The following is a 27,377-nucleotide window of genomic DNA, read 5'->3' on the forward strand; positions in this document are numbered from 1 at the left end:
TTTTTTTTTTTTGAGAGTCAGAGAGAGGGATAGATAGGACAGGAACAGAGAGTGATGAGAAGCATCAATCATCAGTTTTTCATTGCAACGCCTTAGTTGTTCATTGATTGCTTTCTCATATGTGCCTTGACCGTGGGTCTTCAGCAGACCGAGTAACCCCTTGCTCGAGCCAGTGAGCTTGGGTCCAAGCTGGTGAGCCTTGCTCAAACCAAATGAGCCCGTGCTCAAGCTGGTGACCTCGGGGTCTCAAACCTGGGTCCTCCGCATTACAGTCCGACGCTCTATCCACTGTGCCACCACCTGGTCAGGCACCTTCATTAATTTTTAAATCACTTCTGTCAAAGTCCTTCTTCTAGGCTTCTGCTTCATGGGTTATACAGAGCATCTGTCTTTTGGTACATTCTTTTTTTTTTTGCATTTTTCTGAAGCTGGAAACAGGGAGAGACAGACAGACTCCCGCATGCGCCCAACCGGGATCCACCCGGCACGCCCACCATGGAGCAACGCTCTGCCCACCAGGGGGCGATGCTCTGCCCATCCTGGGTGTGTCGCCATGTTGCGACCAGAGCCACTCTAGCACCTGAGGCAGAGGCCACAGAGCCATCCCCAGCGCCAGGGAGGGGAAAAGAGAGACAGAGAGGAAGGTGTGGCGGAGGGGTGGAGAAGCAAATGGGCGCTTCTCCTGTGTGCCCTGGCCGGGAATCGAACCCGGGTCCTCTGCACGCTAGGCCGACGCTCTACCGCTGAGCCAACCGGCCAGGGCTTTTGGTACATTCTTTTTTTTTTTTTTTTAAATTTTTTTAGTTTTATTTTATCTATTCATTTTAGAGAGGAGAGAGAAAGGAAGAGAGAGAGACAGAGTGGGAGAGGGAGAAGGTGGGGAGGAGCTGGAAGCATCAACTCCCATATGTGCCTTGACCAGGCAAGCCTAGGGTTTCGAACCGGCGACCTCAGCATTTCCAGGTCGACGCTTTATCCACTGCGCCACCACAGGTCAGGCCGGTACATTCTTAATAACCAATTCTAACTCATGGACATTTAAATGTCTGTCTCCAGTAATTTTTCTTGCGGTGTTTTCCTATTTATGGGGGAGAGGGTGAGAAAATATAAATGGTTTCCCTGAGAAACCAGGTTTCAGTATCCTTGAAACATAATACCAGTACTGTAATCAGTGGTGAGATCCCTGTGAAATAATACTCTGGCCCTGGCAAAAGTACTGTGCTTGGAAAGCTTACAATCAAAATTCAAACTGGCCTGGGAAACAGTGGAGGTACGTAATTTAGTAATGAGAAAAAGATCACTATTTGAAACATAACACAGTCTTCTCACTGGCAAAGTCAAACAATGAAACAAACCTTTCTTTCTCTAGTAGGTCTGTCATTCTCCTTATATGTGTCCTAATGTGCCTGAAACTGGTCAGAAACAAGCTAGAAGAGACATAACCAAAGAGATTTTTAGAGACTCCCTTTGCATTTTTATTTGCTTCCTAGAACACCCTTATTGAAGAAGAGATAATACAAGGCCCTTTTCCCTAGGACATGTTCCAAAAAGGATGACACTGTTTCTTATATGTTATTTATTTTTAAATATATTTTACTTATTCATTTTAGAGAGGGGAGAGAGAGAGAGAAGGTAGGGAGGAGCAGGAAGCATCAACTCCCATATGTGCCTTGACCAGGCAAGCCCAGGGTTTCAAACTAGTGACCTCAGCTTTCCAGGTCTACATTTTATCCACTGCACTGCCACAGGTCAGATTCTTGTATGTTATTTGCAGGCATAGGGATATTCCCTTGAATTCCATCAAAATCCATAGTCAGCGATCCCTGAATTTTACCCAGTTAAAGAAAAAAAAAAAAGCCATAGTATTGAGAGGGAAATCAACTTCTTCAAGTTATAACTTTCTTAATAAAAGCAAGCAAAGCCAAAGATGATTTTGGCTTTCAAATGGGACCTAGGTATCATGTAGGGGGCTTCCTTTGCTATCACTACAACAGCCTCAATTATTCTCAAAATGGTGATAAAGGGCTTCAGATGTTTAAATTGGAATAAAAGAACAATCACTAAGACCCTGGCATTATCAGTACTCTGAAACATGACACCTACAAATTTGCAAAATAGAAAGCAACCCTGAATTTTAAAGCAAAGATAAATAAATGTTAACAAGGTAAGAGTAAGCATAATGCATTTGTAGAGCTATGGTTTTTAAAGTGAGTTGGTGTTTATTATTTCACTTATTCCATAGGCTTATGGAACAAGCATTACCCCCCCCCTTTTTTTTTTTTAGCGAGAGAGACAGGGAGAGATGAGAAGCATCAACACATAGTTGTGGCACCTTAGTTGTTCACTGCTTTCTCATATGTGTCTGGGGGGGTGGGTCTAGCTGAGCCAGTGACACCTAGCTCAGGTCAGCGACCTTGGGCTCAAGCTAGTGATCTTTGGGCTCAAGCCAGTAACCATGGGGTTATGTCTATGATCCTACACTCAAGTCGGCGACCCTACATTTAAGCCAGTGACCTCGGGGTTTTGAACCTGAGTCCTCAGCACCCCAAGCCTACGCTCTATCCACTGTGCCACCATCTGGTCAGGCATTATCCTTCTTTAATAGATGGAAAGCACCATGCACAAAGTTGGATATCTTAAATAAGTGATTTCCATTCTTTAATAAAATCTCTCTACTTAATCTACTTTCCTAATATCTGCTTTTTTAAATCACCAGATTTCTTTTTTTTTTTTTACAGAGATAGAGAGAGAGTCAGAGAGAGGGATAGATAGGGACAGACAGACAGGAACAGAGAAAGATGAGAGGCATCATCAATCATCAGTTTTTCATTGTGACACCTTAGTTGTTCATTGATTGCTTTCTCATATGTGCTTTGACTGTGGGCCTTCAGCAGACCAAGTAACCCCTTGCTCAAGTCAGCGACCTTGGGTCCAAGCTTGTGAGCTTTTTGCTCAAACCAGATGAGGCCATGCTCAAGCTGGCGACCTCGGGGCCTCGAACCTGGGTCTTCCGCATCCCAGTCCTACACTCTATCCACTGTGCCATCGCCTGGTCAGGCAAATCACCAGATTTCTTGAAAGAATTATCTATTCTTGGTGAGTTTATTTCCTCAACTATTATCCATTTTTGAATCTTGGCAGATTATAATTTGTTTCCTCAAATATCAACTATTCTCAAAAAAGATCACTAATGATCTATAAGGTATCATGGGATTCTCAGTGGAGTCTCAAATATTCTTTGAATGAATAATATTTCCAGCAATTCCAAGGACTTGTTTTTGATACTCATTCTTAATCTCAACTCCCTTCTGAAACTCTTTCCTCATTTTCCATGCCTTCACTTTTCTCTGTTCCTCTCCAGTATCAGAAAAATTAAACTGCTCAAAACCTACTCATCTTTCAAGATCCCTTTCAAATGACAATTCTGAAGTCCTCCACAACGCCTTTATCCGAGCAGCAGTCACTCTTTCTCTGAGGTTCCACAGTACTTTATACTAGTAGGCACTTATCATATTATATTCTTCTTTTTTTTGGCAAGAGAGAGAGAAAGACAGGAAGGGAGAGACATGAGAAGCATCAACTTGTAGTTGTGGCACTTTTAGTTGTTCATTGATTGCTTGTCATACGTGCCTTGACTGGGGGGCTCCAGCAGAGCCAGTTATCCTTTGCTCAAGCCAGCAACTTTGGGCTTCAAGCCAGTGATCATAGGATCATGTCTATAATCCCATGTTCAAGCTGGTGCCCCATGCTCAAGCTGGATGAGCCCACGCTTCTGATGGTGACCTCAATGAGGTTTTGAACCTGGGACCTCAGCATCCCAGGTTAATGCTCTATCCACTGCACCATCACCAATCAGGCACATATTATATTCTGATTGTTAATTTCTCTTTTTCTCTCCCTTATACAGTACAAGTTCTTTGAATACGAAACTGGCTTATCGCTTTGCATCTCTTGTGGTCAGCAGATTACCTGGCACTGAAAGTGCTAACAAAAGTGTGAATGAACTGCCAGTAAGTGGCAGCACTACAGCCAGAGCTCTCTGCTACAGATGGCTCAAAAGCAAAGGCTTACCATTAAATTTCCCACCTCTTATTCTATGAACGTTATCGGTCTAATGTCTCAGAACTAGTTGCTTTTTAAAAATCTTTCATTTAGCAGCAACCTGTCCATGAAAAACCATTTCCAAACAGAACTGTCACACAGATAGCGGTGCTGTACATGTGCAGTTATGACTCTCCTGTGATCTGTCCATACACTTTTTCTCGACCATGTGAGGACACCAGGAGAAAGTGGGCATCTGCAAGCCAGGAACTGAGCTCCTGCCAGGAACCAAATTAGTTAGCACCTTGAACTTTCCAGCCTCCAGACTTGTTGAGAAATAAATGTCTGTTGTTGAAGGCACACAGTGTACGACATTTTGTTTTAGCAGTTCTAGCTAATACATACTGTTTAAATATCTTCTGGAAATTTCTTTTTTTCGGGTAACTCTAATTGTTAGAAAGTTCTTCCTTATTCTATGCTAAATCTTTCCCTCTATATCTGAGAGTTGAGTGTAAACAAAGAAATTGGAGATATGACCACAATGGAAGAGAATAATTTTAAAGTAAAAAATAAATCTGTGACTTAAATACAGAAAAAATTTTCAACTCAAAATCAGTAATATAGCAAAAGTTCTCCTGAGAGGCATTATGGTATATCACAGAAAATAATTTACAGAAAGACACACCATATTTAAATTAAGGTTCTGCCTTTATTTGAGTGATAACCTTATCAATCTTCAATTTTCTATCTATAAAGTGTGGATAATAATGTATAGAGTTGTTGTGATAATGTATCAAAGTGCTTTGAAAAACTGAAAAAGAATATAGGAATATAAGATCTTGTTAGGCCATCCCTTTTCTTCTTGTGGCCATGTTTATAGAATTATTTATATTAGAGCTATTTATATTTAGTTCTGTACATGTTATCTAAATTCGGAGGCAAGAATTGCTGTGACTCTGAATCAGTGAATCCACAATACTTTGTCACTAATATCTAGGAGTGGCCTGAAAACCAAAAAGGAAATAGCTTGTTTTAATTATGGTACATTAAATCACAAAAAATGTTTTGCCTATTTTAGGTGTAGTACATAGCTTAATAGAAATACTTGCATAAAAGAATTCTTTTTAACAAAGAAAGGTTGTCACCAAATCAAAGAACTGCAGTGCTGTAAAAGGATTTAGTCCTCTGAAGATCATCCACTCGAATACCTTATCTGATGCATACATCATTTCCCTCTGTAATATTCTTTATTTTTTTTAAAGATTTTACTTATTGATTTTAGAGAGGAGAGAGAGTGAAGGGGGGAGGAGCGGAAAAAATTAACTCATAGTAGTTGCTTCTCATATGTGCTTTGACCCAGCAAACCCAGGGTTTTGAACCGGCAACCTCAGCTATCCAGGTTGACGCTTTATCCACTGCGCCACCACAGGTCAGGCATCCTTTGCAGTAGTTTTGATGGACAGGTATCCATCTGCTGCTTAAAATACTTTCTTGAAAATGTAGGTTTTTGCAGGTATCTCTAAGTGTTAAAAATTGGGCTAAATAAACTTTGTACCCTGTGATTGCTACTCTAGAGTCTTGTATTTCTCTGAGAGCCACTCAGAACACATCAATTTTTCTGCTTTAGAATAGTTTTGTCCCTCTCCGTGACCAGGTCCACTTAGCTGTGCACTGCCCTCATTATACACTAAGCAAGTTCCTCATGTATGTGCTTACAGTGGGACTATCACCTTCTTTGCTATAAACAGTGAGATCTTTATGGATACTGAACTGTAGAAAAAATATATATGCTTTTCCTCTCAGCTTTAAAATTACTGCAGGTCAAAAGCAAAAAATAGAAAATCTTGACAATTTGAATTTTAAGCATTCAAGCCATGGTTGGAACAGATTGCTAGATAAGATGGCTGTTAAAGAACCTTCCAATGATGCAATAGCTCAGGAATAAGGATAGATCTATACATTCCGAAGTCAAGTCCTTCTCTATCATGGGGATTGTGGTTGAAGAGTAATGGCAAAGGAAGCCTGTGAGGCAAAAGTGAGGTCAAACCTAATAAGAACCTAGAGCTGCCAAACCGAAGCACCATTGCTAGCCCTTCATTAAATACAGTGATGATATAACCAGAATTTTCCATGACAGTCTTACTGGGTTCTATTCAATTTCTCCATAAGTTACTATAATGTTTCATTATAATATATAAATTAGATATAAAATCCTGGAAAGAAATTTAGAAGGTCTGAAGAAAACTATAAGTATCTGATTATACTCTAAATTCCTCCCAAAAGTTTGATAACAGAAATGCCTGTTTAGAAATCCTAAATAACATGATAAACAGGGACTTTATATCACTTCATCCATTCAGGATAACAGTAACAACTTCTCAGAGCCCATGCGTGATTGTCCTGGAAAATAAACTACCAATCACCATCTACATGAAGTTCATGACAACATAATCTGTGAGCAACAGAGCTCTTTGGCTGTATGGGTGGTATGCTTTAGTTGCTTTCCCAAAACTTTGATTGACAGACAAAAACTATATTTCAGGAAGTTATAAATCTCAAACTCATTTTTTTTTTTTTACAGTGACAGAGAGTCAGAGAGAGGGATAGATAGGGACAGACAGACAGGAACGGAGAGAGATGAGAAGCATCAATCATTAGTTTTTCATTGCAACACCTTAGTTGTTCATTGATTGCTTTCTCATATGTGCCTTGACCGTGGGGCTGCAGCAGACTGAGTAACCTCTTGCCCGAGCCAGCGACTTTGGGTCCAAGCTGGTGAGCTTTGCTCAAACTAGATGAGCCCGCACTCAAGCTGGCGACCTCGGGGTCTTGAACCTGGGTCCTCTGTATCCCAGTCCGATGTTCTATCCACTGCGCCACCGCCCAGTCAGGCCCAAACTCATTTTTTTTTTTAAAGGGGTAGAAGGCAGGAAGCATCAACTCATAGTAGTTGCTTCCTGTATGTGCCTTAACCGGGCAAGCCCAGAGCTTTGAACCGGCAACCTCAGAAGCCCCGGCAGATGCTTTATCCACTGTGCCACCACAGGTCAGGCCCAAACTCATTTTTAACAGTTGGCCAAGGCATCTATTAGCCAATACTGACATTCAAGAAAAATTCAACAGTTCACTATTCTTAATAAGGAAATCTAAGTGAATAGAAGATGTAAAGCCAACTTTTTTTTTTTTTTTTGACTGGAAGTAAAGCCAAAGATCAAGGTGCTATGACAAACAGGATGTAGATTCCAGGACCAAACTATAAAGAGAAAGTACAAGAACACAAATTAAAGGTGCTTTCAGAAAACTTCTGAGCCAAACTAGTTCTCTTTTGGTCATAAATTAAAATGTGATTAATTCCTAGAAAACAAGGTAAAACATTAGGTATACATCAATGCTTATTAATGGAATTATTTCTTCAAAGAGGTGAAACAGAAATATATTTTTTCTCAGCAAAAGAGAATAATAGCATGAAGACATTGGTTATAACTCAGAAAAATAATGGCTGTAGAGTAATAGTATCTCTACTGTTATTAATAATAATTAATAAAACAAATAATAACAGCAGTTAACATTTATTACTTACTATGCGCCAGACCCTATAGTAAGCATTTTATATGCAGTCTCGTTTAATCCTCATAACAACCTTCAGAGGCAATGACAGGGATCCTGAATTTCATAGTTTGAGTGCTCTGCCTAGGGTCACAACAACCCCATGAGATAGGTACTATTTTTATTTCCATTTAAAGATGAGGACATTGAGGCAGCAGTTAAAGAAGTTGCTCAGGGACACAAACCAGGAGTGCAGGGCTGGGATTCCAGAGCAGCCAGCGTAGCCCTACAGTCCAGTACAGCTCTTAACCACTATGCTATACTACCTCTCCAGGGATCTAGGGATCCAAGGGAAATACAAACTAAAACAAGGTATCATTTGCTGTCCAAACTGGCCAAAATTAAAAAGACCAAAATAGTCAAGGTGGAAAATGTCTACTATCAACACTGTTGGTAGAATGGCAATTTTCTTTTGTAGGCAAAACCCTTTTTACAGAAACACTCTAAAAGAAAGTTCAGAAAACAATTATCCCAATAAAAGGTAGAAAAAAGTCAGGTAGTTTCTTAATAAAACATTACTTTTATTCTTTCTGAAGGTAGTAGCAAGTCCTAGAACTCCTTTCTTTTTTTCTTATCCCTCAAATGCCAATAATGGGGACCAGAGGATGGGCATTCCATTGCTCCCATGCTAACTTTTTCATGTGGCTGCTCCCCTCATGATTTAATCAGTCCAGTTTACCTTTCCCCGAAGTCTGTTTCGTGACCCACTAACATCATCACTGACTTGGTCAATTTACCTTCCCTTCTAGGGGGATAACAGAGGTTCTGCTTTCTACTGTTTTCCATACTTGTCCTTTAGTCTCTTTCCCAACAGGTTCACGAGCCAAGACTGAAGGCGAAAAGCTCAAACTTTCCCTTTCTGCTATGTTCAAAAGTCATTAAAAAGACCCTTCCTTGTTTCTCAGCAATATGTAAATTCTAGTTCGACAAAAATACTTCTGAAACACCACAATTCTCCATAGTCTCTGGTTTATGGTCTACAATATACATGTTAAATATACAATATAAATTACTTAAGGGAAAAACAAAATCCATGTTATAGCTTTTCTAATACTTCAGCCATCCTAGTCCACTTACGGGTCCCATTACGAAGAGAACCAGGGAAAGCTACAGGGAGCTATAAAAGAGGTGGTTACTAAACTTCACTACATAAAGTACTGGAAGTTGATCATGAATGGCAGTATGCAAAGGTGACGATGCCTTCCGTGTTTTAAAACAAGCACAGCAGGTCAGCTGCCATTGGGAACATTCACTTTGTACATCCAAAACGTCCTGTAACTTTTTTTGCATTTGTGTGCTAAAATTTACTACCAACTTGGTTTCCAATTGTGACAAAGCCAACTAAAATCTGCAGGGTTGCAATGGGTATCGTGAAAACACACAACTCAGAGAACAGTGAAGTTTTCACTCAGAGAAGAACTTAAGAATGTTCCATGTTGTATGCAGAGGATGTGAGAAGAGATTAAGGTCAGCAAGAAAACGTAAAATGGGACTGTACAGGATGGTGTGTATATAGACTTTATAGAGAGGCAGGGAAAGAGACAGACAGACAGACAGGGAGACAGGAACACCGAGCTGTTCCTGTATGTACCCTAACCGGGGATCGAACTTTTAAGCTCTGCGCTTCCAGATCACGCTCCAACCAACCGAGCCACCCGGCCAGGGCCAGGATGGTATACTTTTCATCCGCATTACACGGTGACAGATTAACACTCCGTGATGAAAACACAAAGCTTCTTCGCGGCATGAAGGACAGAAGGTTGCACAAGTAGCACCACCACAGGCCCGAGTCAGTGGCTTCTCCATCCCACTACAGTACATCCTAGTGTGTCCCCAGCGTCACGCAGCAGTTGCTGGACAGCTCCACCAGGTCAGCGCGTGAACCGCCCCAGGGCGGGCGAGAGGGGGGCGGGACCGCCTGTGCCCGGAGCCCCAGCGCAAGCCCTCCCCGCACGCCCCGCACCGGTTCGCGGCTCGCACCCCGCGGGAGAGAACACTGGGCAGGAGGGAGGGGCAGCGCCGCCGCGTGCCTCCGAGGGCCCGGCCAAGCCGGGGGGCGACGTCGAACCTCCCTCCGCTCCGGCCGGGACGGAGCCACAGGTGAGAGAGAAGTTGCGGCCGCCGGCCGCGGTGGCGGGGCAGGGAGAGCACAGCGAGCTGGACGCGGGCATCTGCACCGTCTCGGACGAGGTCCCGCGCCCCTAGTGACTTCTGCCCGCTCCCCCGGGGGCTTCCCGCCGCAGGCGGCTGGCTCGCGGGCCGGCCCGCCGCGCCCCTCCCGGCGCTGCCCCGCACGCCGCAGCCCCTTCCGGGCTCTGCGGGGCGGGCTGGCGCTTGGACCCGCGCTGCACGTCCAGACCCCGGGTTCCGACGTCCGGCGCCTCGCTCAGCCCCACTCTAGGGCTCCCGTCGGCGTCCCCGTCCTCCCTCCCTCAGGGCGCCCCTTTCCCCGCCTCCGGCGCCGGGTCCCGTCGGGGGCGCGCGATGCCGTCCCGCCCCCGCCCCCCTGCCGCCGCCGCCTCTCCTCCGGCGCCCACCCGGCGCGGCCCCCGTCCCAGGCCCGTCTCCTCCGGGAGGGGCCGCCTCCCAAGTCCGCCCCGCCCGGCCCCGCCCCGCCCCACTCCCGGGCGGATACAGTTTGAAGCCCCTCAGGATCTCCCTGGCACGCTCGTCCTTGGCTGACATGATGCGGCAGCTGCCGCCCGCAGCTCCTTCACGCTGGCCCGGCGGAGCCTCGCAGACGATGCCCGGAAGGACTGAGCCGCAGCCCGGCCTGGAGACCTCGGGCGAGCAGCGGTAGCGGGCAGACCCGGACCGGCCTCTGCCTCCCCTCAGCTCCCGCTCCTGATCCCTTCTCCTTCCCCTAGCCTAGGAGTGCCCACCCCAGAGCCAATAGAAAACCTGCCTCGGTGATTTGCATCCTGACCAGCCAATAGAAACACTCAGCGGCTTCGCAGGGGGACGAAGAGCGTCGATGGGAAGGGCCCTCCCCTGGAAGTCTCGTAGGACAAATTTTTCATTCGTTGTTGTTGCCTAGAGTTTGCCCCAGCGGAGGGTTGGCTTTAGATCTGCATAAGCTCCAGGGGCGCGCTCCCGCCGCTGGGCACACTAGGTCTCTGAGGTGACTGCAGGTTGCACTGTGTGATGTGGCAGAGACTACATTTCCCAGCATTCTAGGGGAACATCGTAGAACCATAGATCCCAGCGCGCAACAAAGAGGTGCAGGGACTACAAATCCCAGCAATCCATAAACCCTATTCCTCTGTAACTTAGACTCCAGTGTGCCGCGCAGTGTGCGCAAATCCATAAACCCTCGGTCAGGGTTGTTGGTTTTCTGAATCCCGAGAGTTAAAACCAGGCGGGAAGACCCTCTTGACTCTTAAAGAAGATGACAGCCCACGGAGAGGTAACTTCTGTTTACATGGAACTCAGAAATCTCCTCCAGATCGTGGTAAGACTGTAAACAAAAAACTGATTAAACCATGAAAGATAATATAACAAAATGACTCCTTCAAATCCTGTTGGTTTGTTGGTCTGGAGCGCCTTTTACGTGTTTTGCGGGGCTTTCTATTGTGCTCCTGCGCTGGATTTGGAGAAAGAGCGATTATATACCCAGAATATCGATACAGGAAGGGACTTTAGAGAATTTGCTAATCCGACCCCTGTCGTTTTAAATATGAAGAAACCGAGGCCCACAGAGGCAAAGAGATTGTTCACCGGCCACAGCAAGTTGGGACAGAGTTAGAATTAGGCCCTAAGTCTCCTGACCCGCAGCCTGGGCTCTTTGCACACTAGGCTGGCGATATTTTTGGCAGCATGGCTATGTGATGATTATTCTCCTTGGTGAAATTTCCACATCAAGATTGAGAGACTCAGAGGTTAGGTAAGCATTTATTTGGTGGATTTCCTGTAAGTGTGATGTTTGTTTATCTTCAGTCTAGGTAGGACTTGGTGTTTTGATTCATTCTTTGTTGCTCAAGGTGACATTTGATGCGATTTCAGGAAGTAGGTAAAATCGTAGTGTAAGTAAGCTGGGGTTTCCTTGGAGATCTCCTGTTTCTTTACCGAGGCCTTCCTCTTTTTGTCCCCCCTTTCACCATATGGGCACCCACTCAATTTTTCCTTCCATGTAATTCAACAAACAGCCTTCTCAGCTTTTCTTATTGGCCAGGCTTTCTGTTAGTAAAAGGTGAAAGACATGGTCACTGTCACCAGGAAGATAATCATCTACTTAGGGAAGTAAGGAGACTCCACTGAGATTCAGGATGGACTGTGATAAATGGCATAAAAGAAAGGACATCAGAATGCTACAGAGGCTCTAATGAAAAGATGTATTCCAGCTGTCAAAACTTGGCAGAGGCCTGACCAGGCGGGGCGCAGTGGATCGAGTGTTGGACTGGGATGCTGAGGACCCGGGTTCGAGACCCTGAGGTCGCCAGCTTGAGCGCGGGCTCATCTGGTTTGAGCAAAGCTCACCAGTTTGGACCCAAGGTTGCTGGCTCGAGCAAGGGGTTACTTGGTCTGCTGTAGCCCCACGGTCAAGGCACATATGAGAAAGCAATCAATGAACAACTAAGGTGTCGCAATGAAAAACTGATGATTGATTGATGATTGATGCTTCTCATCTCTCTCTGTTTCTCTCTCCATTCCTGTCTGCCTGTCCCTATCTCTCTCTCTCTCTCTGAATCTGTCTCTAAAAACAAAACAAAACAAAACTTGACAGAGGAGGCGGCATTTGAACTTGAAGGATGGGTGGGATTTTTTTTTTCTCTGTTAAAAAATTTTACCTTTAGATTTTTGACATATAGTAAGGGCACAATTTTTGTATATGTGTACACCTGTGCCATCCCCCCCCACCCCAAATCAAGGTATAGAACTATTCCAGCACACTTTGTGCCCCTTCTCAATCAGGACTGCATCCTCTTGTCCTGATAAATACTGTTCTGACTTCTATTACCGTAGATCAGCTTTGTCTGTTCTTGAAATTAATTTAAATGTAATCATACAATATATACAGTATGAGTATGGCTTTTTTCATTTGTCAGTATTTTTGTGAAATTCATCTGTATGTATATAGCAGTAGCTTTTCTTTAAATTGCTGAGTAGTATTACATTGTACGTAAAAAGCACTACTTATCTGTTTTGTTGATGGACATTTAGGTTATCAGTTATAAATTTGGTTTTTATTAACAAAGCTGCAATAAGCATTTTTTTTTTTTAAGATAGGAGAGGGAGAGACAGAGAGAGAGAGAGAGAGAGAGAGAGAGAGAAGGGGGAGGAGCTGGAAGCATCAACTCCCATATGTGCCTTGACCAGGCAAGCCCAGGGTTTCGAACCAGCGACCTCAGCATTTCCAGGTCGACGCTTTATCCACTGCGCCACCACAGGTCAGGCCATGCAATGAGCATTTTTATATTTCTTCTTGTGGACTTTTGCATTCATTTCTAGGAAAGGAGTTGTTAGCTTTTACGTTGTGCGTATGATCAGCAATAGTAGATATTGCCAGTTTTGCAAGTGTTTGTACCAATTTTCACCTTCACCAGCAATGTAAGAGTTCTAGTTGACTCTTATCCTTGTCAATACGGACTGTTGTCAGTCTTTTCTTTTTAGCCATTTTGGCTAAATGTGACATCTCATAACATATAGTTGTTATTGACAAGTCTTTGGTGTTGAGAACCATTCTATGTGCTTATTGGCTATTTGAATGTCTTCTTTTGTGAAATGCTTGTTCAAGTGTTTTATTTACTGGGCTGTTTGTCTTATGGATATATAGTTCTTTTTTTTTTTTTTTTTTTTTTACAGGGATAGAGAAAGAGTCCGAGAGAGGGATAGATAGGGACAGGCAGACAGGAACGGAGAGAGATGAGAAGCATCAATCATCAGTTTTTCTTTGGGACACCTTAGTTGTTCATTGATTGCCTTCTCATATGTGCCTTGACTGTGGGCCTTCAGCAGACCGAGTAACCCCTTACTTGAGCCAGTGACCTTGGGTCCAAGCTGGTGAGCTTTTTGCTCAAGCCAGATGACCCCGCGCTCAAGCTGACGACCTCGGGGTCTCGAACCTGGGTCCTTCCGCATCTCAGTCTGACGCTCTATCCACTGCGCCACCACCTGGTCAGGCGATATATAGTTCTTTATATAGCCTGGAGTTCTTTGTCCAATATATGCTTGCAGATATCTTCTCCAAGTCTGTGGCTCATCCATTCATTCTCCTTACTCGTGTCTTTTTTTTTTTTTTTTTTTTTTTTGTGGTAGAAGGAGTCAGAGAGAGGGACAGTAGGGACAGGCAGACAGGAAGGGAGAAAGATGAGAAACATCAATTCTTTGTTGCGGCTCCCTAGTTGTTCATTGATTGATTTCTCATAGGTGCCTTGACCTGGGGGCTACAGGAGACCGAATGACCCCTTCCTCGAGCCAGCGACCTTGGGCTTAAGCTGGTGAGCTTTGTTCAAACCAGATGAGCCTGCGCTCAAGCTGGCAACCTTGGGGTCAGGCACTCGTGTCTTTTCATACACAAATTCTTAATTCTTTTTTTAAATGTAATTATTTATTTTATTTATTCATTTTTAGAGAGGAGAGAGAGAGACAGAGAGGGAGAGAGAGACAGAGAGAGAGAAGGGGGGAGGAGCTGGAAGCATCAACTCCCATATGTGCCTTGACCAGGCAAGCCCAGGGTTTCGAACCGGCGACCTTAACATTTTCAGGTTGACGCTTTATCCACTGCGCCACCACAGGTCAGGCAAATTCTTAATTCTTAATTCTAGTGCGATAGTTAAGTGTTTTCTTTTATGATTAATGCTTTTTTTGCATAGAGTTTAAGAAATCTTTTGTGTACAGAGTTGGTAGGATTTTACTTTTAAATTTTTTCTAACCAGTCATCTTTTATTAAGTATGATATGAAAGGATTCAGAGGTGCTGGGGAAAGGTCATGGTCAGGAATGTGGAATCCACAGCAGGCCCTCTTCAGTGGTACTCTGTTGTCACCGCTCATGTTTGAGTACCTTACAAGAATGGCAGTAGTTGAAAAGCATGGAAGCTGCCAGTACCATAGAAACCCCCACAACGCTAACTTTCTTCACATTGATAAACTGTACTTGTTGTAATACCAGTAGTAACCTCTTTGAAATGCTTCAACAATGCCTTTAGGGGTGAAATCCCACATCAGTATCCGGCTTGGTAGCTCCCCTAGTTTGACATCCATGAGTTTCTTCTCCTTCAGTGGTATTACTGATGTCATTTTGGAGTTCAGCGTGTTGTTGGTAGGATTTTAATGGAAATATGAGAAGAGATTTGCAAAGAATAAGCTAGAGCAAGCTTGAGGCCCTGCTGTGAGCGATGGAGAGTGTACGTGGTGTTGGGCATGGGAAGGCCTGGAGTGTGTGGGCTGTAGAGAGGGTGAGGCAAGACAAAGCTGGAAGGGTAGGCAGGAGGCAGACCGCGAAGGGCTTTAGCTGCAGCCTTGGAGTCTGGAGGAAGTGGAGGCACTGCCAGAATGTTCACGAACTCAAACAGAACTTAGTTGTTTTCCTTCCACCACCAGATTTGCTCCTCCTCTCCTGCAGCCCTGTTCACTTCCCACCACCTCCAGACAACTCTGCCCTCCCCAGCCAGAATCCTGGGTGATGTCCTCCTTCCCTTTCTTTGCTTTTCACTGATAGCTTCTATGGTCTAAATCAGGGGTAGTCAACCTTTTTATACCTCCCGCCCACTTCTGTATCTCTGTTAGTAGTAAAATTTTATAACCGCCCACCGGTTCCACGGTAATGGTGATTTATAAAGTAGGGAATTAACTTTACTTTATAAAATTTATAAAGCAGAGTTACAGCAAGTTAAAGCATATAATAATAATTACTTACCGAGTACTTTATGTCAGATTTTCGCTAAGTTTGGCAGAATAAATCTTTATAAAACAACTTACTATAGTTAAATCTATCTTTTTATTTATACTTTGGTTGCTCCGCTACTGCCCACCATGAAAGCTGGAATGCCCACTAGTGGGCGGTAGGGACCAGGTTGACTACCACTGGTCTAAATGTTTCCAACAACATCCTTCTTTTACATGCCTAACTGCCACTGCCTTTATTCAAGGTCTCAGAGTCTCTTACTTGGAATATATCAAGTCACCGCAAGGTTTCCCTGCTCCAGTTCTCTCCATATCTAATCCATTCCTATAGCAGCTGGTGTGATTGTTCTCACATGGCAAATATTTATACCTCTGCACAGCTTAAAAACCCTAACTAGCTCCTTAGAGCTCTTAAGAGAAAAGAAAAACTACTTCATATGGCTTACACCCTTTCTGATTTGCTTGCTTATTTTCCCAGGCTCAATTCAAACCTTATCTCCTCCAGAAATTTGCCTTAAATCACCTCTCCCTAGGGACAGCCTTGCTTGTACTCCTTGGTGCCTGTGGCAACTGTCATGGCTGGATAGGCCTGTCTCTCCCAGAGGACAGTGAGCTCTCTTAAGTAGGAACTTTGCTGTATTTAGGTATTTACTGGGTATAGTCCCAGACCTGTGGTTTCCAAGACCCAGGATGACCAGACTCCAGCTCCATCCCTCATTTCTGAAATCTTGGTTCCAGTCATTGTCCCCCCCCCCCCCCCCCCCGCATCAGTATATGTTGCATAGTACAAACCTCTGAGACTGTGACCACTGCCCTCTTCCCCTTTTTAGCTGGAAGATGCCTGTTTTTTTTTCTTCCCAACATACTCTCTCCTGTGCTTCCAAAGTGTTGTCTCATAATTCTTAACACATTGAAGCTTTTTGAGTGCAAGAATCTTGTTTTTTCTTTATACAACCTTCTAGAACCTAATAAGTGCTAAAGAAAAATTTTTGAATAAATGAATGGGTTGGTGTTAGGCTCCTTTGCATCTATCCTGTTTGATATGTGCACGCTAAAGTGAAAAAGGCAAATAGGGGTCTTTTCTTTATCTTCAAGACCCGAAAGTGTGTGGTGTATACTGTACTGAAAGGGTCAGAAGTGTTGTGATGTAGCACTTCTTTAGCCAGCTTCCAGGGCAGTTGGTAAGTACCAGGTGTAGCCATGAATGAATGGCATTTTGGTCACAGAGGCATTGTTTTTTTTGGTGTTTTTTTTTTTTTTTTTACAGAGAGAGAGAGTTAGAGAGAGGGATAGTAGATAGGGACAGACAGACAGGAACGGAGAGAGATGAGAAGCATCAATTATCAGTTTTTTGTGGCACTTTAGTTGTTCATTGATTGTTTTCTCATATGTGCCCTGACCGTGGGCCTTCAGCAGACCGAGTAACCCCTTGCTCAAGGCAGCGACCTTGAGCTCAAGCTGGTGAGCTTTGTTCAAACCAGATGAGCCCATGCTCAAGCTGGCAACCTTGGGGTCTCGAACCTGGGTCTTCCGCATCCCAGTCCGACGCTTTATCCACTGTGCCACCGCCTGGTCAGGCACAGAAGCATTGTTGGATCAACCCGTCTCTTGCTTATTAAAATTTTTTTTTTTTCTGAGCAGAGGGTCAAAAATATGATCTTGGCTTCAGATAGCCTAGGTTCCAAAGTGGACTTCGCTGCTTACTGGCTTTTGGATTTTGAGGCTTAATTCACCTGAAAAATGGGGATACTATTACAGGCCCTAGAATTATGAGAATTCAAGGAGACAATGTATGGCACCTGGCATATGGAAAAACGATTAATAAACAGTTGTTTTAGGCTTATTATGTTCTCACACCCTGGGGTATCTGGAGTCCCCATAGGGAGCTCCTGCTTTTGGGATTGTGTGTTAAAACTCCGCAAAAGATTTCAGGTCCCGGATGGTGATGGTAATAACTTGGGCCCCCGTACGGCCTAGGCTGTATTCCTTTTCTCAGGTCTTTGCCCACCCCGATTCCTGGGCTAGATTTCGTTAGGGACCCCTTCTCTCGCCAGGCCCCACTAGATAGAGGTCTGAGACTGTGAACACAGTGAGGGGAACCTAATGGGGGCGGAACTGCAGTGCAGCAGCGGGAGGCTTCCGGGGGAGCTGCAAGGGCGATGGGTCGGCGGAGGTAGAAAAGCGTCGGACGCCGGGCCGATCATGGACGCTTGACAACCTGCGGGCAGGCGCCGGGAGGCCGGGACAGCGACCTAGAGGACGGAGAGGCGGCGAGGACAGGTAGGGGCCAGCGAGAAGGTGGGACCTGGCCAGCCATGTTCGTCGGGGCTTTCCGGCTTCGCGCCCGCGGTGGAGAAAGCCTGTGGCCACACCGCCCCGCCCCGGCCTCGGGGAGGGCGCCCCGCGGCTTCTCACTCGGCACCCGCCGCCCTGTCTGGAGCACGCCGCGGGCCCGCCCTCGCTGAAGTCCATCCCAGCCTGAGACCCATTCAGCTCCCGCACCGCGGCTGTTCTCTCTTTCCCACCCTCAAAGGCTGCCTTTTTGCCCCTCTGCCACCCATCAAAATAGCGCCCCCGACGACGGGAATTCATCACGCCTGTGTCTCTCTCCCCCTCGGGCCCTCCCACTCCAGAAGAAAGCGATTATCAGCGCCGCCTTACCTCTTAGCCCCCACGGGCTTTGCTCCTTAGGCTGAGATTTTTTTTGAGAGACCGATATTTCTGTCCCATTTGTCTAATCCCTTCCCACCCCCAGGCCCTTCTGTTGAATCTCTTCACACGTGTCCACTTGAAGGGAGGTTTTCCTTCTTCTCTCCTAACCGTCATCTCTTCCTCTTCCTCCCACCTTCTCCTCGCCTCTCTCTTCTTTTCCCTTCCCTTCTACCCTCCTTTCTCAGCAACCTTTATTCTCTGGCACCTTTTCTGTTTCCAGTAAGACCTTAGGTAACTAAAAGCGAGGCGATGTCTTTGTTTCTCTTAATACTTCTGTAAAACGCCTGCCTCCCCAGGAAAACTTAGTTTCTCTTGCACTGGACTATTTTTTGAATTGTTCTCCACTTCAGCTTACTCTTTTCATTTTATCATATTGTCCCAATACGTATCATGGAGCAGTGATCTTTTCTTATGCAGGATTCCTGTACAGGAGGTATGCAGTGTGTGCGTTCACATACACTCAGCATGTGATTAGATTATACAGTTGAGGGACTCTCCTGTCCCTGATGTTTTCAAGATGGTATTACAATATTGTTTTTCAAATCTTTTTATTTTCTTGAAGATTCATACAAATTTTGAATTCATGTTTGGTGAAAGGTCTCTTATCAGTAGGAAGCCAAATTTTTTTTTTGTGTGTGTGGAGAAGCAGATGGGTGGTTGTCCTGTGTGCCCTGGCCGGGAATTGAACCCAGGACTTCCACACGCTGAGCAGACACTCTACCACTGAGCCAACCGGCCAGGGCCAGGAGGCCAAATTTTTTTCATGCACCTACACAGCATCTATTTTCTTAGTTTGAATATGTTGCTGCTTATCTTTCAAGATGATATCTCCCCTTTTTCTATGCTAAAGTGACTTATTTTATTACATGAGACGTCTTTCTTGTGTGTTTTTGTCTTTTTCTTGTCTGTACCTGGCTGTAGTTTGGAGTTTGATGACACACAGGAAGCTGTAATTAACTGATTGCTTTTGCTTACATCTGCCACCTGTGAATGGGCAAGATATTCTCTTTTTCTTAACAAGAGTCTATAAATGAGGTGGATATAAAACAGCTACTGAGAAACTCCTTTGTGTTTCTTTAGGTTTAAGGGCTTGAATGTCTTTAGGAGAAGGTCAGGTGGGGATGGAGTAGCTTTTACTATGTGTTTTGAACCTCAAAATTAGGACAAAATCCCTTTAACCTCAGGTTGAACCCTACCCATCTCACAAAGTGGTCTTAGCTTCTTGACTCAGGGACTGTTTCCTTTTTCCTTTTTTAATAATATACAATTATTCTGATATCTGATTGAACATTAAATAAGCATGGACTTGGCAAAGGAGAAGGGAAAATGATGGAAACTCTTTTCTTTTGGACAGATCTCAAGGCCAGAGAATGGCAGGTGAACAGAAACCCTCAAGTAACCTCCTGGAACAGTTTATTTTATTAGCCAAAGGTACTAGTGGCTCAGCCCTCACTGCTCTCATAAGCCAAGTCTTGGAGGCTCCGGGAGTGTATGTCTTTGGAGAACTGCTGGAGCTGGCCAATGTGCAGGAGGTAAGAGCAGTTTCTAAACAATTTCTCTACTTTATTCTAAACCTTCCTTTGAGTCTCCAGGTTTCCAAGGAATTTTAGTGCCAAAGCACTGTGGACCGGTAAGGTACCCTGTTGAGGGACAGTTGAGAATTGGTGGGACGGAAAGAGATCGAGGGTGATGTCCTGGGCTCCTAGTCAACATTTTTATTTGCACTTGAGGTAAAATTAGATTGGATGCTAATAATTTGAAAGGGAAAAAAAATTCAACTGAACCTAGTAAGTTAGGAACGTAGAATATAAAGAATGGACTGATGTTTTTTAACAGGGATAGTTTAAGGCATTCTTAGGGACAAAAACCTCCAGTGCAAATATAGACAAGGAAGACTAGTCAAGTACATACATAGCAGAAAATGCTTGCTGTTGAACCTGAGATAGGCATGAATAGAGAATGTATCATTCCTGTGTAAAGAAGATGTGTAAAAAGGTTTGGCTGACAAGCTAGGAAGTAGTCCTTTTTGCTTTGTTTGTTTCTTTGTTTGATTGTAGTTATTAAAACTTTGAGTATCCAGTTTTGGTTGTTGAATCTTAAAAATGAGATGATCTAGTCCCCTGGTCAGCAAACTGCGGATCGCAAGCCACATGCGGCTCTTTGGCCCCTTGAGTGTGGCTCTTCCACAAAATACCACGTGCGGGTGCTACCTTGATAAGGGATGTACCTACCTATATAGTTTAAGTTTAAAAAATTTGGCTCTTAAAAGAAATTTCAATTGTTGTACTGTTGATATTTGGCTCTGTTGACTAATGAGTTTGCCGACCACTGATCTAGTCTAACCAGTGGTAGCGTAGTGGATAGAGCATTGACCTGGGATGCTGAGGTCCCAGGTTTGAAACCCTGAGGTTGTAGTCTTGAGTATGGGGTCATCCGGCTTGAGTGCGGGGTCACCGGCCTGAGCGTGGGATTATTAACATGATCCCATGGTCGCTGGCTTGAGTCTAAAGGATGTTGGCTTGATCCCAAGGTTGCTGGATTGAGCAAGGGGTCACTGGCTTGGCTTGAGTCCCCTGGTCAAGGCATGTATGAGAAGCAGTCATTGAACCAAACTAGAGTATCACAACCATGAGTTGATGCTTCTCATCTCTCTCCATATCTGTGTGTGTGTCTCTCTCTCACTTAAAAAAAAAAAAGATCCAGTGAAGAATGACCAAAGAAGTATAAATAACCTGTACTTTTCAACTTCTGTTTGCTACTTGGATACTCTTTATGGTTGTCTCTTGATATCTGAGGGGAATTGGTTCCAGGACCTCATTCTGATAGTCCCTTATATAAAATAGCACAGTATTTGCCACAAGGGTGGGCAAAAGTAGGTTAAATTACCTAAAAAATAAATAAGGATACAAAACAATTTTTAAAAAAGACAAATAATACAAATAAATAATAAAATAATAAATAATAACACAAGACTAACCTCTGTGGTTCACATGCTCATACCTGTAAATCTACTTTTGACCCCCTTGTATATGGCAGGGTGTGCCTACACATCACTTCATTTGCATGGATTCAGCGTAATGCTTGGTGTGTGGCTAATTTAAGATTTGCTTATTGAAACTAACTGGGATTTTTTTTTCCAGATATTTTTGATTCATGGTTAATTGACTCACCAGTGTGAAACCTGAGGATACAGAGGATGACTGTGTTTACTTATTTATTTTTTTAGAGACACAGAGAGAAAGATAGATAAGGACAGACAGGAACGGAGAGAGATGAGAGCATCAATCATCAGTTTTTCATTGGGACACCTTAGTTGATCATTGATTGTTTTCTCATATGTGCCTTGACTGTGGGGCTACAGCAGACCGAGAACCCCTTGCTTGAGCCAGCGACCTTGGGTCCAAGCTGGTGAGCTTTGCTCAAACCAGATGAGCCCACGCTCAAGCTGCTGACCTCAAGGTCTCGAACTTGGGTCCTTCACATCCCAGTTCGACGCTTTATCCACTGCGCCACCACTTGGTCAGGCAGTGTTTACTTATTGATTGACATTTTTATATTTACTGATTGAGGTAAAAGTCTGGTGACATCTTTATTACTTTGGGGGTTGTGTTCAGGCACTCTTGCTAGGGTGAGTTGATGTCCTTTTCACCACCAAGCTTCTTTCTGGCTGCCAGGATGGTACTGGCTCTGCGGATGGCTTCCGTCTGCAGATCTGGGCAGTACTTCTTGTGGATCATGTGTGTGATGCTGCTGAGGGGGCCTGGGCGTTCTCGAGGCTCACACAGAGGAGGAAGTTGGCTTTTGTTGGCCGGTTCATCACTTCACAACCACTAGGATGCCTTTGCTGTTGGCGGCTGGCTCAGCACCCACAGCTTTGTGATGAATCAGCCCGTGGTAGCGGGACGTGCAGCCTTCAGATGACTAGACTTGCTGCTGTACTTTTGCTTATTCCTCTTGATCAGAAAACTAGAGCCGTTCCCCATGACTGTCCATTGCAGACGTGTGGACGTGGCATCATCTCATCTCTGCGACAGCCAGAGAATTTATGAATTTTTATTTAATATCAGTCTTGTTTGCTGGACCATTGTTCCATTGTGCTCACCATTGTTTCCTTAGAGCTTAATGTGTAGACCAAGCCTGACCAGGCAGTGGCGCAGTGGATAAGAGTGTCAGCCTGGGATGCTGAGGACCCAGGTTCGAGACCCTGAGGTTATAGGCTTGAGTGTGGGCTCACCGGCTTGAATTTCGGGCTCACAGGCTTGAGCTAGGGCTCACCAGCTTGAGTGTGGGTTGCTGGCTTGAGCATGGGGTCATAGACATGACCCTGTGATAACTGGTTTGAGCCCCAATGTTGCTGGCTTGAGCAAGGGGTCATTGGCTCACCTGGAGCCCCCTGGTCAAGGCACATATGAGACAGCAATCAATGAACAACTAAGGTGCCATAATTGTGAGTTAATGCTTCTTATCTCCCTCCCTTCCTGTCTGTTCCTTTCTCTCTCTTTAAAAATAATAGTAATAAAAAAAATGTAGACTGACACACATTGGGCTTTCAGTAAAATTTAATATATCAGAGATGGAAAAGGAATGCTACGAGAACCATTGAAGAGAACTGGATTCTTTCTTTTTTTTCAATAGACTTTATTTTTTAGAGCAGTTTTAGATTCACAGCAAAATAGTAAGTTAGAGATTTTCCATATACTCCCTGCCCTCACACATGCACAGCCTCCCCCATTACCAGTGTCCCTCACCAGCTTGGAACCTGCACTGACACATCGTCATCACCCCGACTCCATAATTTACGTTGAGTTCATCTTGGTGTCACACATGCTGTGGGACGGGATGAGTGCGTAGTGACGCGTATCCACTATTACAGAGTCGTGCGGAGTTGTTTCCCTGCCTGAAACTGTTCTTCCTGTGCCTCACTCCCTGCCCTCTAACCCCTGGCATCTGATGACCCCTTTACTGGCTTCTTATTTATTTATTTATTTATTTATTTTGTGACAGAGACAGAGAGAGGAACAGACAGAGTGGAAGGGAGAGAGATGAGAAGCATCAATTCTTTGTTGTGGCTCCTTAGTTTCTCAGTGATTGCTTTCTCATATGTGCCTTGACCAGAGGGCTACAGCAGACCGAGTGACCCCTTGCTCAAGCCAGCAACCTTGGGTTCAAGCTGGTGAGCCTTGCTCAAACCAGATGAGCCCACATTCAAACTGGCAACATCGGGGTCTTAAACCTGGGTCCTCTGCGTCCCAGTCCAACGCTCTATCCACTGTGCCACCGCCTGGTCAGGCTTTACTGGCTTCTTAGTTTTAACTTTTCCCTTGTCATAGTTGGAATCATACAGCATGGAGCTTTTTCAGACTGTCTTCTTTCACTTAGTTAACCATTTAAATTTCCTCTTTGTATTGGCCCTGGCCGGTTGGCTCAGTGGTAGAGCATCAGCCTGGCGTGCAGGAGTCCCAGGTTTGATTCCCAGCCAGGGCACACAGGAGAAGCGCCCATCTGCTTCTCCACCCCTCCCCCTCTCCTTCCTCTGTGTCTCTCTCTTCCCCTCCCGCAGCCAAGGCTCCATTGGAGCACAGTTGGCCCGGGCACTGAGCATGGCTCTGTGGCCTCTGTCTCAGGCGCTAGAATGGCTCTGGTTGCAACAGAGCGATGCCCCGGATGGGCAGAGTATTGCCCCCCTGGTGGGCATGTCGGGTGGATCCCAGTCGGTTGGGCGCATGCGGGAGTCTGTCTGACTGCCTCCCCGTTTCCAACTTCAGAAAAATACAAAAAAAAAAAAATTTCCTCTATGTCTTTTCACGGCTTGATAGCTGATCATTTCAACAGAAGAGATGACTAAGGGGTAATCTAGTCCTAAAGGTAAAAAGACAGTAAAGAGATCAGGTTCATGAAGGCCTGAGTGGATATGCCAACTTGTCCTGTAATTATGAAGAATTGACTAAGAGAAGATGGATGAAAATTAAAGCCCGAAAGACCTTACTGATTTGGGCCCGTGGGAGAGCCTAGATTTGATGGTCTCTCCCACCTTTGACACAGGACCTCAGGAGGCTGTCGATACATCTGAAAAGGTCGCCTGGGGCATTAGGATGCCTGCTGTCATTGGGGTGCTTAGCAAATCACCTTTATTTCTTCAGTTTGTTTTCCCAGTATACTAGCTGGGAATAAGCTAGTTACTTTTCAATGGTCTAAAATTATGGATGTAGTTCTTGGAACCCTTTTTAAAAAAGATGGTTAAAATTGAGTAGTATTACCATTGGTGTCCTGTTTAGTATTGGGGTATTCCTGTTTAGACTTGACTGAGTTTGGTAAGTTGGAAGAGTAACAGGTCCCTCTCTGTGAGTAAAAGAAACACCCGGTGAAGGTCATTGACAGCAGAGCAGAGCAGTTCAGGCAGAATAGCGTTGTTTTCGTGTTTCTTCTACAGATAGGTCTTTGACTCCAGCATTAGTGAGGAATAAGTCATTTTAATGAAAATTTTTATGTGGGGTAGCCTGATATTCTGGTTTTCTGTCCCAGATTGGCTCTTCTGTCACACCTTGTGCCCTGCTAATCTCTCCCAGTGTTACAGTCCACACGTAGTCCTGAAACTTGGAACCAACCCTACACTTGGCTCAGTTTGGATTGACAGTGGCTCGTGTGGTTACCTGCCAAGCTGGTGTGCAGACAGGGCTGCTCCAGTGTGCATTTTACTGGAAAGGGAATCCTGTGGACACTTGAACTGCTTCAACTACTTTCCACTTTGGGGGTGTGTGTGTACAAAGCAGTTTCTTGGGCATGCTGTATAAAGTGTAAAACATGTATTCCCGAGAGAGAAAAGTTAATAATTGTTTTTATTTTTCCCAAAGAATGAAAATGTTGGAAGGGACCAGCTAATAAGACTGGGGCGCATGGTCACTGCCCATGCTTGAACACTGCCGTGACTGGTGGACAGCTTGGTCTGTGAACTGCTTTCTTTTCCTCCCCAGCTTGCAGAAGGAGCGAACGCTGCCTATTTGCAGTTGCTGAACCTGTTTGCCTATGGAACATACCCAGACTACATAGGTGAGTTGGCTGAGATCCTCCAAAGACTTTTCTGAGTATGCCCCTCTGTTGGGATGTTACCTCCACGAGGATCACTGAGGTTTGGGATATAGAGCATTGGGTGGGAACTTCTTGACCTGGCTGTTTCCCATTTTATTACGCTCTGTAGGTGATCTTACGTGAGGACTCTCCCTTCTCACCTTTTACTTGCCAGTGGGTAAAATGGGACTGTGTTTATGCTCATTCATAAATATAGCCTTCGTTTATTTGTCAGATATTCTTGAGCCCTGGTGTTTATAGAACACTTGGAGCATTGTGAAATGTCAGAATACCCACTTATCAAGTTTTTAAGCATTTAAAATATTATCAAAAAATATATATATCAAAGTGATACTGCTATACTGTATTCAAGAAAATTTGGGAAATGGGGGGGAGGAATCAGTCCTAATTGTTCCAGTGTTAAACTGCTGTTAGCTTAAGGTGCTGGGTCCCCCTCTGCTTGGGTTTGCGGTTGTATAGGTACAGTATCATCAGGTTATGTATACAATTTTATACCCTGCTTTTCTTCACTTATGTCATAAGCATTTATTCATGTTTGAAGTCTGTGTAGTCATTTTTAGTATCCATTAATCTAATACTCCATAATCTACTAAGCCCATTCTCTTTTGTAGGTCATTTGAGTCATTTAAAATTAGATTAGTAAATATCAGGAATGAGGTGTATGCATGTCCAAAAGCTAACTTACCTTCCACTCAAGCCATTTTTGTCTACTTCTCTGGTTTATTTTAGTACCATGACAAAAGCCTGCTAGTTTATTTTAGTGCTGTGACTCAGGGCCTTCTCTACTATAGCCCTGACTTCCCCTGTTTCTCACTGTCTTGCTGGTTATTTCTTTTTGCTGCTGTCAGACTGGATGTTTGCCACTTGCCGGTTTTTTTTACGTTCACCTTGTGCCAATGAGTGTGCCCTCTTTTCTGTTGTCCCTAAAGAGGCAGCAGTGCATAGATTCTGGAACCAGACTGCCTGCATTATATTCTAGTTCCACTTCCACTAGTGTGTCCTTTGGCAGATTACATAACCTGTACCTCAGTTTCCTTCTCTGTAATTATCCAGGTCCACAGTTCTCTGCCTGCACTCCTTGGGCTAGATGTTTCAGAATTTAGAATCTGGGGGAATTTAAAGTTGTATATGAGCGCTGGCTGGATAGCTCACTTAGTTGGAGCTTCTTTCTGGTACACCAAGGTTTAGGGTTCAATCCCAGGTTAGGGCACATACAAGGATCAACCAGTGAATGCATAAATAACTGGAATAACAAGTCAATATTTCTCTTTCTTACTCCTTTTTTCCCTCTCCCTCCCTCCCCATCCTTTTCCTCCCTTCTCTCTCCCTCTTCTTCCCTCTTCCTCCCTTCCTTTTCCTCCCTCTCTCTCTCCCCTCCCTTCCTCCCTCTCTATCTCTCCCTTCCTTTCTTCCTTCTCTCTATCTCCCCTTCTATTCTCTTTAAAAATCAATAAATAAAATTAAAGGTAATATGCATATGCCTTTTAAAAAACTTTTACTTATTGATTTTAGATAGAGGAAGGGAGAGAGAAAGAGATACAGGAACATTGATCTGTTCCTGTATATGCCCTGACTAGGGATCGAATTGGCAACATCTGTCTGTCGGACAACACTCTAATCAACTGGGCTATCCGGCCAGGGCAACATATGCCTTTTAATGAAACACCCGTGAGGGATGTGGAGAGCACCTATAGTCAAACACACTGATGATTTTGCAAAATAAGTGAATATTCAGAACAAATGGGATAAAAAGCCCGCCTCAGTTCAGATCAGGAATTGCTACTGGATGAATTTTAGCACCACGCTCAGTGAAAAATAAATCAGATTGGATCCACCTTTTTGGAATCCAGGATTATGGATAAGGAATTGAAAGCGTTTAGAATCTGGCTTGGGGGTTGTGAGGGCTAACTGGATGTGCGTGTGGATCTGTGCATGTCTACACTAAGTAAAGCTGGCCGTGTGTTACCTGCGTGCCGCCATTGCTGTCGTGAGCATCATCACCGGTTCTGAAGTTTTCCCGTTGCTCAAGGCTCATCCCAAACTCCATGTTTCTTTTCCTCTTCCGTGCCTCCCTAATATGACTGGGCTC

General features: G+C 44.5%; 2 protein-coding genes and 1 pseudogene across 4 annotated transcripts in view; 1 reads left to right on the plus strand and 2 right to left on the minus strand.

Moving 5' to 3' along the window:
• PDE6D (phosphodiesterase 6D) overlaps nucleotides 1-10,517 on the minus strand; it is a 49,163-nt gene extending 38,646 nt beyond the window's left edge. The window contains exon 1 of the mRNA XM_066345159.1: nucleotides 10,283-10,517. Coding sequence (XP_066201256.1) covers nucleotides 10,283-10,332 — 50 coding nt within the window. The 5' untranslated portion in view covers nucleotides 10,333-10,517. The remainder of the gene's footprint in view (nucleotides 1-10,282) is intronic.
• A 374-nt stretch (nucleotides 10,518-10,891) lies between these two features.
• The window catches only part of COPS7B (COP9 signalosome subunit 7B), a 35,937-nt gene continuing 19,451 nt past the window's right edge, over nucleotides 10,892-27,377 (plus strand). The window contains exons 1-3 of one of the 3 annotated variants that reach the window (XM_066345484.1): nucleotides 10,892-11,098; nucleotides 19,557-19,734; nucleotides 25,174-25,249. In XM_066345484.1, the coding sequence (XP_066201581.1) occupies nucleotides 19,573-19,734; nucleotides 25,174-25,249 (238 nt within the window). In that variant the 5' untranslated portion in view covers nucleotides 10,892-11,098; nucleotides 19,557-19,572. Of the gene's footprint in view, nucleotides 11,099-17,682; nucleotides 17,771-19,556; nucleotides 19,735-25,173; nucleotides 25,250-27,377 lie in introns of those variants that run through there. The other 2 variants (XM_066345486.1, XM_066345485.1) reach the window with 2 other exon arrangements.
• LOC136379050 (ATP synthase subunit f, mitochondrial pseudogene) lies at nucleotides 14,628-14,884 on the minus strand (annotated as a pseudogene).

This window comes from Saccopteryx leptura, chromosome 7, assembly GCF_036850995.1.
Source record: "Saccopteryx leptura isolate mSacLep1 chromosome 7, mSacLep1_pri_phased_curated, whole genome shotgun sequence".
Classification (NCBI taxonomy): domain Eukaryota; kingdom Metazoa; phylum Chordata; class Mammalia; order Chiroptera; family Emballonuridae; genus Saccopteryx; species Saccopteryx leptura.